The sequence below is a fragment of the Mytilus californianus genome, unplaced genomic scaffold (assembly GCF_021869535.1).
Source record: "Mytilus californianus isolate M0D057914Y unplaced genomic scaffold, xbMytCali1.0.p SCAF_5, whole genome shotgun sequence".
Lineage (NCBI taxonomy): Eukaryota > Metazoa > Mollusca > Bivalvia > Mytilida > Mytilidae > Mytilus > Mytilus californianus.
The window spans coordinates 105,494,861-105,511,435 of NW_026262701.1; the positions used below are offsets into that span (position 1 = coordinate 105,494,861).

The window sequence follows — 16,575 nt, forward strand, 5'->3', positions numbered from 1 at the left end:
CATCAACTTGAAACTTAATGCACATGTTCATTTTGAAGTCAATTATTTAAATTATATACCAAATTTACGATTTTTACCCCGATTTCATAGTTCACTAAACACAAATATGTGAAAGTGTGAAATTATTACATTGTCAGGGTAAAGTTTTTAGTTAAGGTAGTTTACAATGAAGTTGTGGTCAAATCAACTTGAAACTTAATACACATGTTCATATATATAATGAGGCAAACTTTTATATTTTCATGCCAAATTATGATCGTTACTCTGATTTCACGGTTCACTGACCATGGACACATGATAGGTCAAATGGGACATGGTGTTATACAGACATACATTCTTGTTTGTTTATACTCCTGTACTGAAAACAAAGGAAATAGATCTGCCATTTTAATTGTCATCTAGATACATATTTTTATCCACTTTGATGGCCATAGACCACAATTAATTTCCCCTATTTGTTCTTTATAATGTTTTGTCATACTAAAAAAATCCCACCAGTGGTTTCTGCAAAATCTTTGGTATGTACAATGTTCCGTACAAGTCCCAATATATATCCAAAATTTACCAGTCTACCCAGTAGACAAATTAAGCCAATACATCCCTACTGGTATGGACAAGTCAAGAGATGTTCAGAAAACTGTAAATATTACCTATTTTCCACCTGACCCAATCACTCTTCACATCCACTGAATATTTAAATAAAACATCCAAAAGTATTATATCAACTCTCTTCTTTATTTCCACCCCATAAAAGCTTAGAAATAAATGAGAAAGTGAAAGAAGAAAAATTAAGAAAAAATACAGTATTCGGTTATTAAAGGGAACTATATTTGTGGACAACCAAGATAGGGGTCATTAATTGAGGTCTTGGGCCTGATAGCACAAATCTTCTGCAATTAATTAACCCATTTTTTTCTCAAACACACTTATGATTTTTGTCGAGCGAGACATAGCGATCCTACATTCCATCATAGTCAGAGGCGGCGTCCACAAATATTCACACTGTGGTTAAAGTTTTTGAAATTTTAATAACTTTCTTAAACTATCCTGGATTTCTACCAAACTTGGACAGAAGCTTGTTTATGATCATAAAATAGTATCCAGAAGTAAATTTTGTAAAAAAAAAAATCCTGTTTATCCATATATTACTTATAAATGGGCTATGTTTTTCTGCAAGTTAAAATTACATTCACTCTGTGGTTAAAGTTTTAAAAATTTTAATAACTTTCTTAAACTATCCTGGATTTGTACCAAACTTGGACAGAAGCTTGTTTATGATCAAAAGCTAGTATCTAGAAGGAAATTTTGTAAAAAATTATTTCCTGTTTTTCCGTATACTACTTATAAATGGTCTTAGTTTTTCTTCCAGTTAACATTACATACAGTCTGCAGTTAAAGTTTTTAAAACATTTATTAGATTCATAAACCATTCTGGATTTTTACCAAACTTGGACAGAAGCTTCTTACAATCAAAAGATAGTATCTAGAGGAAAATTTGTAATAATTTTTTCACCATTCAATAAATTTATGTTTCAACTCTTTTATAAATCTATAGATTTGATTGCATACTGTATTAATTTTTTACAAGCATAACTTTTTTCATACATTTCAAACGTTTTATTTTATTAACTGTAAATCTATTATGTGCATTCCCCTATCACACTGAAAACATAGACAACAGCAAAAGTAGGCAAGACACTGGGTTCCGCTGAACCCTTACTAATTTTTTGAATGTATCAAATTAAGTTTCAGCAAAGCTATGAGCTGATAACCTGCTTAGAGCTTAGCATTAGTAACACCCTTTGCTTCATATCATTTTAATATTGCATTATCATATTAATGCAAGGACAATTCATAAAAGAAGATTGCATTTCATTGCTATAGCATTTTTTATAACTCATCATAGCTTCAAGGACACTGTGCTGGTTTATTCTGATTGTTTTTTAATTTTATTCATAGCTTAGTCCTAATCAAATAATTGATTGTTACAGAATGATTTATTATCTGTCTTAGTTAATCATTTTCCCATCTTGTAGTAAAATGGTTTAAAACTATTGCAGTTGCTTTGGAATTTATTCAGATTACTTACAATAAAAATTGTATTTCAATTCAAAAAATGATCACTTAAGTTAGTGTTTGTTACATATAAAAAAAATTCTTTGAAATTGTCTGACTTGACCTTTTGAACTTTTCCCCAGATTAAATTCTGAATCAATGAAGGGAAAGATTTAAAAACTTTTTGCTCAAATGCATTTAAACTTTTTCTACAAGTGGTACAGGTTTCTTGAAGGAGCTATTTCATTGTGCATTTATTAACATGCTTAACATGATTAACATGATTAACATGCTTAACATGCTTATCATCTTCATTACTAATTTGACTTTTATTGTACTGCTTTCCAGTACACTGCTTGTACAATATTTCAGAGAATTCGTTGTCAAGTTAGGAACAGCCATCTTATCTAACACAGGAAGTCAACTGACCAGGATAGATCTGTCCAAAAACCTACTGGATGATAGAGGTAATTATTCATTTATTGTAACAAAACAAATCTACTTCATTTACATATTAAGATTATTTAAGGAATGACTGTAATATTTTTTCTGTCTATGAAGAATAACATCAAAAATGTGGTGCACACTGAATAACCCGGGTAGCAGGTTGTTTAAAAGTGTACACCACATGTATTAGGTTATTCCGAATAGACAGAAAAAATATTACAGTCATTCCTTATAATTTAATTCTAAATTCCATTTTTAAGGAGTAAATTATGAAAAAAAACATTGATGACGTCACGGTCACATGACAAAATTATGTCTATGAGCTGATAAACAAAAATCTTTCAGCCAATCAGAAGACGTGTTACATCCAAAATTAAATTATTAAGGATTAACAATTCACATACGCATCTAGATACCTGCTTTTTTTTGTGTTGATTAAGCTATTTGATATAAAATAAAAATGTTTCAGTAAGTTTACTATATTTAATGATGTGGTATTGAATATTTCATCTCAAGAGGTTTCAGCTAGGCAAAGTTTTGAGCAAGACAGCTTTAGATGATCTCTTAGGTGTTATCTTTAAATTGGTCCCATATTATTATACATCATTGGCTTGCAAACTTTTGCTTTCTACATTTCTGATGGTTTCATCTGATTGTTCTAGAAAAGCACTTCAAATAAAGACATTGTTGTGGATAAATTAGAACTACAGCACTGGTTCTCTTGTTCAAAGTGGTAAAGATTGATAAATGTAAATACTGTGAATCCAGAATTATTATGCCCCACTTAGGATAGTTGGTTTGTTGAAGTGTTCATCTGTCTGTTAGTCTGTTTGGTCTGTCCTGTATCAGGTTAACGTTTTGGATTAAGTCAGTTTACCATTCACTTGTGGTCACATCAACTTGAGAATTATGCATGTTTATTATTAAATGTATGCCAAATTAAGGTTTAGACCTAGAAATCATGGTTCACTGAACATAGAAATGTGATCATGCATGCTGGGCATGGTGAAACATATAAAAATGTTAATTATAACAACACATTGATTGATTAATTAACACATACTCACTTACTACACATACATTAGTGTGAACTACATATGAAAGTTTTATTGCTTGTGTTTCCAGCCATGATATCATTTCTTGGATCCCTGAGTAATCTGTCGAGAGGACTGAGTCATCTGAACATCAGTAATACAAAGTTAACAGGGAAAGGATTAAATAAAATATTTGAGTTAATGACACAACATGACGCAATCTTTGGTGGACTTCAAGTACTAAATATCTCAGATAACTCAACTAAAGGGGAAGATTTACAGGTATAGTAATGTAGTAGAAAAAAGGGGAAGCGCACAAAGATCTTACGTCTAAGGAAAAGATACAATACATTAACCTAAATAAAAACAACATAAAACAACTGTCCACTAAACAGAAACTAAAGATAAGGGAATACAAACTCCAAAACTGGTTTGAGTGTAAGACTAAAGATTGAGCAACAACTACCTTCAAACTTTCTTTACATGGATGGGTAAAACACTAACGACTGTTCAAACATAAAAGGTATTCAGGAAATTAATATTTAAAAAGGGAAGCTATTCATAAAAATTATTTTTCTTGGTTATATTCTTTTATGAAACAACTACCCGTAACAGTGATTTTAAAGCATCATCCTTGAGTTCCTTGAAAGTATTAATGAAAGAACTCATCAAAATTTTGAATATATTTTTTAGCAAATAGAAAAAAAATTGTAGAGGATATTTTGTTTTTAACCTCATGTTTCTAGTATTTATACTTAGAAAAATGAAGACTAGTACTGTTCTTAGAGGGCTAAAACATCAAGATAGAAATAAGATGATAATTTTCAAATATAAAACTCACAATCTATATTTATTCATGAGTTATAATGTCAGTTTTTAAAGCCATTAGTGGATTTTGTATTTTATAGAATGAAATGCCACTATTGATTTGATTAAGATCAAAGTACTATGTCAAATTGAGCATCACTTTTAATAATTCAACTCAAATACTTGATAGACTTTGCAATACATATATATACCTTATGAACAAATTGTAAAACAGCAATATTAAAATGATATATTTTTCTTCAGAACATGTACAGATTCCTGGGAAATCCAAATAATATTACTCATCTAGATTTATCAGGAATAGAATGTGCCTTAGAAAATGTAAGTAGACCACTCATGTGTTTACACTTATTGTTTAAAGCCTGTCAAAGTTCTTGCTGTTGAAAACTCGGCAGAGGTTTGACTGTCACAAAATTTGCTCTACAGAACTCATTCTGTTCAAACTTATACATAGTTTTTTGTTTTTTTGAATATTTGCTGTTGAAAGAGTTACAAGAGTTTAAATTTGGCACATTCATCAACTAGTTTGATTCGTCTATAAATTTTGTTTCATACCATGGAATGAAAAAGACTTAATACTGAAACAGCAAGATGAAAACAAAGTTACTTAAGTTATGGATTAAAATCATTACCATACAAGTCAAAGCCAATTGTACAGAAAAAGTTTTCAAATATTTATTGAAACAGACATATATTTGAATACATAAAGACTTTGATTAGGTTATAAGAAATGTTAGGATTGTTTACATGCCACAATACATTTGATGAATGTCATTTCCATTGCCAGAAAAAAAACATCCCATCTTTATTCTTATGTACATAATCCAACCCTGCCTAAAGAAATATATTAATTTTATCATTTAACACATTTTTCTAAGCAGTTATATGGAAATTTTCCCTATTAGAATATTCATCCCTTAAAGTAACTTAATGACGTAGATTTTATGCCCAACAAATGCACAAATGACGTCAAATAACGTCACCTAAAACCAAACACTTTGATACTTTGACAGAAAGGTAGTGATTGGAATTATTATAAATATTGTGTATTTGCAGTTGATGGTTGCATTACAGCGAGGATGCACTAGTCTAACACACTTGTACCTTTCAAAAAATGTGTACACACATAAAAAGAAGGAAATAGCTGTGCAGCCTTCATGGAAACAGTTTTTTGCCAGCACCTGTAGTTTAGAGTATCTAGATATGTCATCTTGTAAAATACCAGTTGATGCTTTAAAGTAAGTAACACCAACCTAATTTCAATTGTTTGTTTTGAATATATGTCATTGTTGTAAATGAAAAAATACACATACAAATTAATCAATAGTGAATAATAGATTTGAAAATAATTATGAGCTCAGAACTAGGTAGATGTTTGAGTTTTTTTTCTCTTCATAACAGCCTTAAGGAATGTTAAGAATTAATTCAGATAAGAGCCATCATTATGTAAAAAGTTTTTAATTTGCATGTTTTATTTTCATATAATATAATTTATGTCAACAAAATGAAAACGAGCAGAAGGCAATACGGTGACCTATAGTTTTTAACTTCTATGTCATTTGGCCTCTGGTGGAGAGTTGTCTCATTGGCAATTATACCACATCTTCTTATTTTTATAGATCATGGAATTTCTACTATAAAAAAGAACAGTAATGTAATTGTATGAAACCAATTTCAGTTGGCGTTAAACATAGTTATATTATAGACATACCTTTATCAGGTAACCCTTATTAGGTACCTCAGAGTTCAAAAGTTTAAGAAGCCAAATAAATAAAAATATTTACAAACATTAAAACAAGATTTGTCCTAAACAGAACAGCACAAATCATCTATAATGATTTGGTAGTCATATATGTAAGTCACGACTGTTTTTGATCAATGCTTTTCTTTCTTTTATGAATGAAGTCAAAGATTATAACATTGATTTTCTTTTACAGAGAACTAATGTTGGGAATTTCTAGTAATATGCATTTGACTAATCTCCATCTAAATGTGGCTGGTAATGACTTCCAACAGTCAGGATCAATGAATATAGAGAGTACCATAGCTAATATACACAATATAGCTAGCTTGGATATAAGTAATAATAGTAAGTACGACCTTTGACCTGTCTATCATCTCATTGTAAAGCTAATGATTTCCAGCAGTCTGGCTCCATTGACACAGAAAGTATAAATTGCTTCTTACAGTATTATTAGAAAAGACGACTCATATTTTTTCATTTTGCCATGAATTTCCTATGACACAATGCTTATGTTTTTACCTCACAGTAAGAACCGATTGTTCAATGACATCATTTACAACGATTGACCTTGGGTCAACAGGTGTAACTCATTCATAAAAAAACAACTTTAGATTGATCTATAGATATCAAGTGTCAAATTTGACCTGAATGTTGATTGCTGGGCCCTCTGTCATAAAACTTTACTCAGTACTCAGAGTACAAAATGTGTGTTTGAAATGAAAAATCCAGATTTTTGATTGGTTTATTTCTGAGTCTGAGTATGATCATAGTGCTGGAAAGTTTTCTGACTGCAAGGCCTGAACTTCTAGTTTGGAAAATGACACAAAGAATGTTTAAATATACAGTATAGTTTGAGAATTTCTAATCATAGTAAATTAAAGATGAAGTGATGATATATAAATCAGAAGACCAGTACATTGTTGTGTTGTTCTTCATCTTGATGTTCATATTATATAACCATTAATGTGAAGTATACAAACAAGAGATGGAACATTGATGCAAGGTACATTAAAAGCTAGAATTTCTATCTAGAAATTTTTATGTTCTCTTTTCAAGTAAATATTACAGGGCAAAAATAAATGCTACAGATTTATGGCATATTATTGTTTAATGATGATTATTTATATCTTTTTTTGTAGATTTAGACCAAGGATTGGCAACACTGTTACCATGGATAAAAACAAACAAAAGTTTAAAACGTTTGTCAATAGGCAGAAACTTTGAACATGTAAAACAAAAGTAAGCACAAGTTTCTATTCATTTATAGCACTGTTCAAACAAATTTCTACAGTGGTCTTGGTATCAATTTCTTCTGACCCCCCTCAGGAATAGCTTATTAATTTAAACTTTATTGCATATAAACTACCCCAACAGCTACACAAATATTAAATATTTAAATAGTAGTGTAAACACCCATAGATAAGTTTTTCCTAGAAAAGCTCTTAGATATGACCATAATGATTGCTATGTGCTTTAGGCACTCTGAAGGAAACAATAATGCAACAGTAACTGTACAATGTACCAATAGAGATGCATTATGGTATATCATTGTTTTAGATACTACTGATTGTTTCAGATGTCCTTACTAAGATGTAGAGATCACCTGAATTAACTAGAATAGAATTATAGAAGTTGAATTGAATTTAAACCTTGCTCAGTTTAATTTACTTTAATTGGCACATATCTGTAAATTTATTGGTTTTATATTATTTAATTATAGTATAATAAGAGTGTGTTCCCACCAGTATCAAGATGTAACTTTGAGACATAAGAGGCAACTTTTTAAAGAACAAATACAAATAGAATGTAAAGTTTAAATTACTGAAATAAAGAGCTGGTTATAATAATCATCACTATTAAACATTAATGAAGAAAGTATACCATAGTTATTAAAAGAAAACAGTAATTGGATTTTTAGATTTTCTACATGTTTGAAATGGTTGTATTTTCAGACAATTACCAACTGTATTAGATGGAATAGTACAACTAATACAGGATGAAGATTGTGTAAGTAAAAATAAAGTTTATACAAGTATTTACAATCTTGTATTAAAAGTTTTCTTCAATGACAGTAGAAGAGAGATTGTCTATTTCTAGTTCATGATGGATCAAATCAACCATTAAGCTGTACGTGTAACTAAACAATGGCAATTTTAAGTAAATAGCCTATTTATTTATTGATTGCTGGTGGTAAGCGCCACTTTCAGGACTATTTGCTATCTTATGGCAGCCAATTTTTATTGATTGAGAGAACCACAACCTTTGGCAGGAAAACTGGCAATCCTTGTCAATTAAGATTGAAAGACGATGAGACTCCAAAGAAGGTTTATCTTTGACTCAAGTTTGAATGAGTTGAGTAAGAGAAATACTTTGCTGTAAAATATGTTTTATTTCAATGTGTAACATTGTAGTATGTTGTGGTTGGTCTAAAATCCTCTGTATATGAATATTGGTTTCACAGAAAATAGATGCAAATTTTAAAAACAAAAAAATCAATTAAAATTGCAATTTGTTGTCATTAGCAGTTGGTACTCATTGAAGTAACATTCTATATCACAGTTCATCTTCAAAGTTAATGTGTACAAAATAATATAATTTGTAGGATTTGGAATCTCTGTCTCTGGCTGACTCCAAACTAAAACATCATATATCACTGGTGATCAATGCTTTAGGGAGTAATGGGTCTCTTACAGAACTTGATATTAGGTGAGTAAAGCATTTTAACAATAGTCAGTATTTGGCACTTAACTAGAACATCATGAAGTGGACACAAACTGGAATTTAACTATGTTCAAACAATCTTCACTATGTTTGGTAGGAAAGCAGATGTAAAATTAATATCTGTGTTATTCAGCCCCCTCACTCAATATACAGGTTGATAAAATAATTTCATACCAGGTGCTTTAAGCAGGCAATTTGATTCATACTAGTTAAAATCTTAGCATTACTAGAAATATTAGCTTCAATTTAAATTGATTAGTAAGTCACACAACTTATTTTAATGAATATGCAAAGTATTATTTAGTATTTACAGGATTTGAAATACAAAAAAAACAGTCCCCAAAAAATTGTCATATCATTATAAAGATGAAAAATGCTTTGTATATACCAAAATTAAGCTTTACATCGATTCTAATGTTTTTTTTATTGGTAATAGAAATTAGAAAATATACTCTGTTTGCAAGCCTTACATATAAAATTTATGTAAATTTTCAGAGACCTGCTCTTGTATGCTGTCTGTATATATCAGATTTCCAACTAAATTGTAAAATGATTTTTAATTACAGTGGGAATCAGATGGGAGATTTTGGTGCTAGAATGTTAAGTAAAGCTTTACAGATAAACAACAAACTAAAGACCATTATCTGGGACAAGAATGGTGTCACTTCACAAGGCTTTGAAGATGTAGCCGATGCTTTAGAAAAGTAGGTCATTGTGACTGTATTATACTTCTATGTTAGAATCTTAGAAAGTTATATATTTATACATTGGAAAAGTAAGAAAAAAATATAATTCTATTTTATTTTGGTTTAGATAAAACCACCATGCAAAGCCTTCTTTTTGAAAATTTTACCTTGAACAGAGTAGAATATTTGGTGGGCGGGATGGCTACATAAATTAAAATTAAAATATACAACGGGACTTTCTTTATGAACTATATGGAGGCGCAAAAAACAAGATAGATTTTGATTATCTCTTATTGAATGTTAAAATGCATGCTTAAATGGTAAGACTTATTTATGAATCATTAATCTTTGTTTTGAAGGAATTTCACAATGAAGAAAATGCCTACCCCAGTAAATGATATGGTTCTGGCTCAACAAAGAAATCCTGAGAAGACAGAAGCAGCTATACAGAGGGTAGGTTCTATCTCAGCACATTATGTTTGGGGGAAATAGGCTGGTCTATAGTTATCTATGCTAGGATAACTTGCATACTTTTCTGTTTTCAAAGTAATTTGGATTTGTTATATGTTATACAATTTGTTTTTTCTTTGCAGAGTTTAAGATTTACAGCATTCTGGGTACATTTAAAACAGGAAAATCATTTATAAAATTGATTCTTTGTACAAATATGCAACAATAATATGTTTCAAATGAAACCAACTTCCAAAAAATTTACACTGAAAATATTTGATGTATGTTTCATACATGTATGTGTATGTGTCATTTGTATTATATTATAATTGTAGATTGAGGCACTGTTACAAAGGAACCACAGTCCACAGAAATACTTGGTTAATAGGGATTATAAGATACAAGGGTGTTATCTCAGCTCTACACAACAGGTAGGAATGCAAATATGTACCAAGAAATGAATTATTTTTGATTCATTATAATCTGAAGAATACTAATTTTTATCATTTTGTGAGTATAGGGTTAACCACAAAATTCAACTGTTCAACAAATGCAAATTTTCTTTGGCATTGAATGCATTATTCATAAAAACCACCAAGCAAGAACAAATAATAATTACCTCACTGAGGAAAACTGGTTTAAATTAGTCAAATCATTTTTAAAAAAAAAATTAAATAAGAAGCCCTTCTATATTTTCATATATAGGAGATACATAATAAAAATGAAAAAATGTGAACCAACAAGAATAACTTCAAGCCTAAACTTTGGAAATAAAAAGGATTTTTTAGGTAGGTTTTGAGTTGGTAAGGGAGATCTGATTAAGATAGGTTTTGAGTTGGTAAGGGAGATCTGATTATCTATTTTTTATCTATTAAAACTCTTTACAACATTTCCATCATGCAAAGAGCTTGAATAAGCCAGAACAGTATGCAAATAATGAAACACTTTTAACAAGTAAGTAATTATAGATTATAACATGTCCTTTTCCATATTGGCCTTGGTATCATCCCGAGACTCCCATATCAGCCCAAGGCGCCAGCCGAGGGCTCATATAGGTCAAGGGGTGATACCAGGGCCCATATGGAAAAGGACATGTTATCATCCATTTATCACATATTATATAAATGCTTAAAAAAGTATAAAAGAATCTTATTTAAAATCCACCTGGCAAGATCATACATGTTTTGTCCTTCATTGATATAACTTCATTATTACGAAGCTCCCCAACCGTTTAAGTTTATAGTCCTTGGATATTATAATGTCAATGTCAGATTTTCTTTTAGTATTAGTGTTCTTTATTTCTTTAACAAATTCCTCAGTCAGTTTAATCGACATTCCCCATCCGTTATTGTTGTTTCCGAAAGCTTATGACGTCATAACAGGGCACAATAACTGCTTATGACGTCACAGCAGGGCAGAATAACTGGTTATTTGCCCCGGGCAAGAATATGACTAGGGCAAATCTGCGGTTATTGCATATGCAAAACCCAATGTTTTTGTAACAAATATGTGATAAAGAGATATATGTCACATATATTGAAAATATATCTTAAATTACAATTACTCAAAGCTGTTACTGGACTTACTTTATACTTACATCTTTCTCGCAATGTTTTATTTTGATGATAATAATATTACTGACACATTTGATTGCAATAACATTACTGACATGTTTGAGTACAATAACATTACTGACACATTGAATTATATTACTGACATGTTTGATTACAATAACATTACTGACACATCAAATTACATTACTGACATTTTTTATTACAAATAAATTACTGACACATTGATTAGATTGCAATTATATTAGTGACACATTAGATTACAACAACATTACTGACACATTTGATTACGATCTCACTAAGTGTAGATAAATTGTATTTTAGATGGTTGACAGATTGGTTGTACAAGTCCAGGACACAGTAAATGCTTTACAGATGACCCCATCAGTTGACGATTATAAACAAGACATAGATGTGGCTAATGGCTTTGTTAAAGATGCCAACACTTCACAACTTGTAAGATAATTACTAATCTATTTACAATTAAATAATAACTATCTTCAGATCCAAAGAGAACTTCAATATTTAGTTTTTATTTAAGTGCACATTTGGACTATATTTATGTATAGATTATTTTAAGGTATAACGAAAGTAAATATTGTGTACTCTGATTAAAGTTGCTTCAGTCTGTTTTTTTATCTATAAAGATTAAACTGACCTCTGCTTTTTTTTCTTTAATATGTTATAAATTCCTAGTTTCAACACCTTACAGTTTGACATTTTGTGAAATTTCTAAAAATTTCCATATAATATCAATTAGAAAATATATACAGTTCATGTTTAGTAATAACTATTGAATGAATAATAACAAAGATGAATATTTTGTTTTTAGCTTCTGCCACAGTTACAAGATGTAGCTGATAAATCGACTGGGGAAGATAACCCTGTAGGTAAACGTCTCAAGGAACTGTCAGATGACTTGAAGAAAGTTCTTGATAATCAAATGAAGGTTTGTATATGTACTTAGGTATAAATATAAAAATAAGGAGATGTGGTATGATTGCCAATGAGACAACTATCCACCAGATTTCAGAATGATGTGTATGTTAATAGTTGTAGGTCACAATACGGCCTTCAGCCATGATAAAAACCATTCCATAAAGTCAGCTATAAAAGGCCCAGACATGACACATGGTTTATTAAGTTCTGAATATTGATCTAACACAAAAAGCTTCTACAAGATATATATATACATGCCTGCCTATGTGTGTTGACAACTGTAAATTATGAATTATACCTTGTCCATCGGATTTATCAGCTATAGTTAGAGGAGGGGATAAGGGTCTGCGCAATGCTAGGCGGTGTTGTTGTAGAAGTATGAGGTGAAAAGTACAGGTTCCAGCCCCGGTCGGGGAGGAAGTAAAGAATCAGATCTACTCTAACATTGTTAGGTTGATTTTCTAGGCATTTTATATTTATATGTTGTTGAAAGATTACCTCTGTCTGTTTAATATTATTATATAAATTCATTTTACATTAAATCTGTCTTCTTCATTATTTACAGAAAACAGTTGAAGACATGTTAGAATGCACAACCAAACAATTTACTGCCATAACCAAAGATAAGGTAAGATATCATATACAGTGTACAACCAAACAATTTACTGCCATAACCAAAGATAAGGTAAGATATCATATACAGTGTACAACCAAACAATTTACTGCCATAACCAAAGATAAGGTAAGATATCATATACAGTGTACAACCAAACAATTTACTGCCATAACCAAAGATAAGGTAAGATATCATATACAGTCAAACCTGTATTCAGCAGTCACTCTTGGGAAGTTTCATTAGTGATCGCTCAAGAGAGGTGACCTTTGAAATTGAGGTTTTGAAAACAATTTTGGATCCGAGATCGCCTATGGTCGGGATCCGGGCAAACTATTTTAGACTTTTTAATCCCAAGAGTTATGGTTCTTGCGTCATTGAATAAAAAATGGCAGATTCCAGCGCTGTAAACATGAAGAAAACATTCAAAATATATTAGTATTCGTGGAGAATAAGTAGGTGATACCGTTTTCAATGTAAACAGAAAGGAGTGGAACACGAGAAATTCACGAATTCACCTCCTATTGCAGAATCTCGGTTGCAAATGGGTTCCGATTTTCATTTTGACTATGAAACTGAACATGATTATTTCTGTAGTTAAAAACATTAAAATGACCGTTGTTAAAAGTTGAAATGAAGATTTCGCGCAACAAATAGGTGACCGCTGAACGCGTTAGACAGGTGACCGCTGATTTGAGTTATATTATATAGAGAAAATGTTTGGGAGGGTCTGAAAGTGACCGTTAGAGGCAGGTGACCGCTGAAACGAGGTGAACGTTAAGGCAGGTTTGACTATGTAAATATATTAATTCTGAATTAGAGTTTGAGGTCAATAATGACTGGAAAAGAAATATTTTTAAGTGAAAAGAAATATTTTGAAGTGCCTTCCATAAGTATTGAGTATGTTTTAAAGGAATATGCTTAATTGTTAATGTATTACCAGAATTAATGGACTTTTGGATTGCCAAATTGAATTGACCCTTCCAATGTATACATATAATAGAATTACTAAGATATTCTGATGATAGACATTAAACACCAAAATGTTTAAACCCGTTCGTACAATGAATATAAAACAATAAAGAGTTGATGATTTGTGTAAAAAAATTGTTATAACTTAATTATTAGATAATCAAGCTACGTTTTGATTTCTTGCAGGAATTTTCCACAGAATTAAATAGTGGATGTTACAAGAAGAGCAGTTTACCAGAAGACTTTGCCACACACACATTAAATGTTATAGAAATGGATGTTTTTAATAAAATTAGGTAAACAATTTATAAGTGAAGAGATGATTTTCAAACCTATTCTAAGCTATCTTGGAAGGAGATAATATTTCATTCAATTTAAAAAAAAAGATATTTAGCTTAAATTTTAATATTTTCTATTTATGTACTGTAAATGAAGTGCTTTTATAACATTTTACAAATATTACATTTGAATATTTTAACTACTTGAATTTTCAAAATTCGTTAAAAGTATGTTACTGACATAAGCTTGGCGAAGTCCTTTAAAATAAAATTGAGAATGAAAATGGGGAATATGTCAAAGAGACAACAACTCGACCAAAGAGAAGATAACAGCCGAAGGCCACCAATGGGTCTTCAACGCAGCGAGAAAATCCCGCACCCGGAGGTGGTCCTCAGCTGTCCCCTAAATAAAATTGTGTACTGGTTCAGTGAAAATGGACGTCACACTAAACTCCAAAACATGTAAAGGAACTAAAATTAAAAAAAACATACAAGACTAACAAAGGCCAGAGGCTCCTGACTTGGGACAGGCGCAAAAATGCGGCGGGGTTAAACATGTTTTGTGAGATCTCAACCCTCCCCCTATACCTCTAGCCGATGTAGAATAAAGAAACCCATAGCAATACGCACAGTAAAACTCAGTTTAAAAGAAATCTGAGCCCGATGTCAGAATAGGTAACAAAAGAAAGTACTTTAGTTTACATCAAAATGTTTGATCTTAATTATAGTTTTGTAAATAAATCTTTTATATCAATTAAATGTTTGTGTTGCCAACTGTTGCAACTTATTATCACTAATGTAGTGCAAGATTGCAGCAGATTTATGTTTTATACTCAACATTTTTCTTCTATTTTTTGAGGCAGGGAAAAGTGACAGGTAGTGAAAATAAGAAATCAATAAAGAACAAAAATGAAAAAACCAAAATAAATGACAAAAAAAGTTAAAATTGTGATATACCAGGGTCAATAATGAAAATGTTATATATTAGTTTATTCATATCATATCTAAAATGTTTGATTACAATTATTTCCAGTGAACTGAACCTTGCAGTAGCAGCCCATATATCAGATAGAGTTATAGATGCTGTGATAGAAAACTTATCATCGAGTCATAAAAAACTGGTAATGAATTATTAAACAAGTAACTTAATTGTAAAACCTGCTTTGTTAACTATCTATATCTGTAGAAAACAAATGGGGACTGAATGGTCTATGTAACTGGTAAACAACCAATTATACAAATTAATCCAGGCATAGCTCTACTGTTAATGAATATAGTTAATGTCATTTGAAGTGTTGACCTGTACTAGATTTATATGTAAGTGATTGAGTTTCTGTATCACTTGCTAAAGTATGTGGTATATTGTGTACTACTGTTTGATACACAAATAATACTGTGGATTCATTTTATTTCGTCGGTACCAATTTTCGTGGATTGAGGAAAACTTGCATTTTTGTGGATCTTTAATTTCGTTGTTTTGAAAAAGTCTGCATACATTCCTTCAGAAAATTTGTAATTCGTTGAACATTTAAATTCGTGGTTCCCCTGGATCCACGAAATCCACGAAAATTGGTATCCAACGAATATTAATAAATCCACAGTAATGAATGTCTTGACATTGTTTAGATGTATAGAAAGTGAACTCCCTCATACATACAAAAATAATTGTGCAGTTTAAAAGATTTTTTCTGGTTTTCTAATTTTGGAATTATTCAAGCATCATTATGAGAAGCAAACTTTCTGAAAGCTACTAAATGACAATAGATAAATTTGTATTTGGTTTTTACACTTATTCAAAATTCATGTAATCATTAGTAATCAGTTTAGAAATTAATTCTAATCCAAAGCTTCAGTTTATTTATGTTTACACTCCAATTCCTTTCATCAAGAATGTATAGTTGTATAAACCTATGTTATAATATAAAAGAAATGAAATACTTATTTTACTGGTATTTATTGATACTTTTAGACAAATCATTTGAACCTAGAAAAGAGTAAGCAAGGAAGGCCAGTAAAGAAAGAAGAGATAAAGGAGATAGAGAAGGGAGACAAGCAGGAGAAAGACAGTACAGATGATCTAAAATCAATGGATTCCAAATCTTCTGACAGTTCTCCTGCTGTAAGTCTTGAATAACATTGCTGGGGGTTTAGGATTGGTCCTTTGAAATTTACATGACACTCATAGGCTGGGCTTAGAATATTTTGCTGGAGGCATAATTTACTGTTCACAGAAAAAC

The 16,575-nt window shown here is 30.7% G+C and overlaps 1 protein-coding gene across 19 annotated transcripts in view; it reads left to right on the forward strand.

Annotated features, from left to right (window-relative positions):
• The window catches only part of LOC127700462 (F-actin-uncapping protein LRRC16A-like), a 73,535-nt gene that overhangs the window by 27,586 nt on the left and 29,374 nt on the right, over positions 1-16,575 (forward strand). For 17 of the 19 annotated variants that reach the window (XM_052203932.1, XM_052203934.1, XM_052203942.1 and 14 more), the window contains 17 exons: positions 2,404-2,522; positions 3,628-3,818; positions 4,608-4,685; positions 5,421-5,602; positions 6,302-6,453; positions 7,248-7,347; positions 8,061-8,115; positions 8,711-8,814; positions 9,396-9,533; positions 9,875-9,968; positions 10,301-10,396; positions 11,861-11,992; positions 12,369-12,485; positions 13,041-13,103; positions 14,247-14,356; positions 15,372-15,459; positions 16,308-16,457. In XM_052203932.1, coding sequence (XP_052059892.1) covers positions 2,404-2,522; positions 3,628-3,818; positions 4,608-4,685; positions 5,421-5,602; positions 6,302-6,453; positions 7,248-7,347; positions 8,061-8,115; positions 8,711-8,814; positions 9,396-9,533; positions 9,875-9,968; positions 10,301-10,396; positions 11,861-11,992; positions 12,369-12,485; positions 13,041-13,103; positions 14,247-14,356; positions 15,372-15,459; positions 16,308-16,457 — 1,969 coding nt within the window. The remainder of the gene's footprint in view (positions 1-2,403; positions 2,523-3,627; positions 3,819-4,607; positions 4,686-5,420; positions 5,603-6,301; positions 6,454-7,247; positions 7,348-8,060; positions 8,116-8,710; positions 8,815-9,395; positions 9,534-9,874; positions 9,969-10,300; positions 10,397-11,860; positions 11,993-12,368; positions 12,486-13,040; positions 13,104-14,246; positions 14,357-15,371; positions 15,460-16,307; positions 16,458-16,575) is intronic. The other 2 variants (XM_052203936.1, XM_052203940.1) reach the window with 1 other exon arrangement.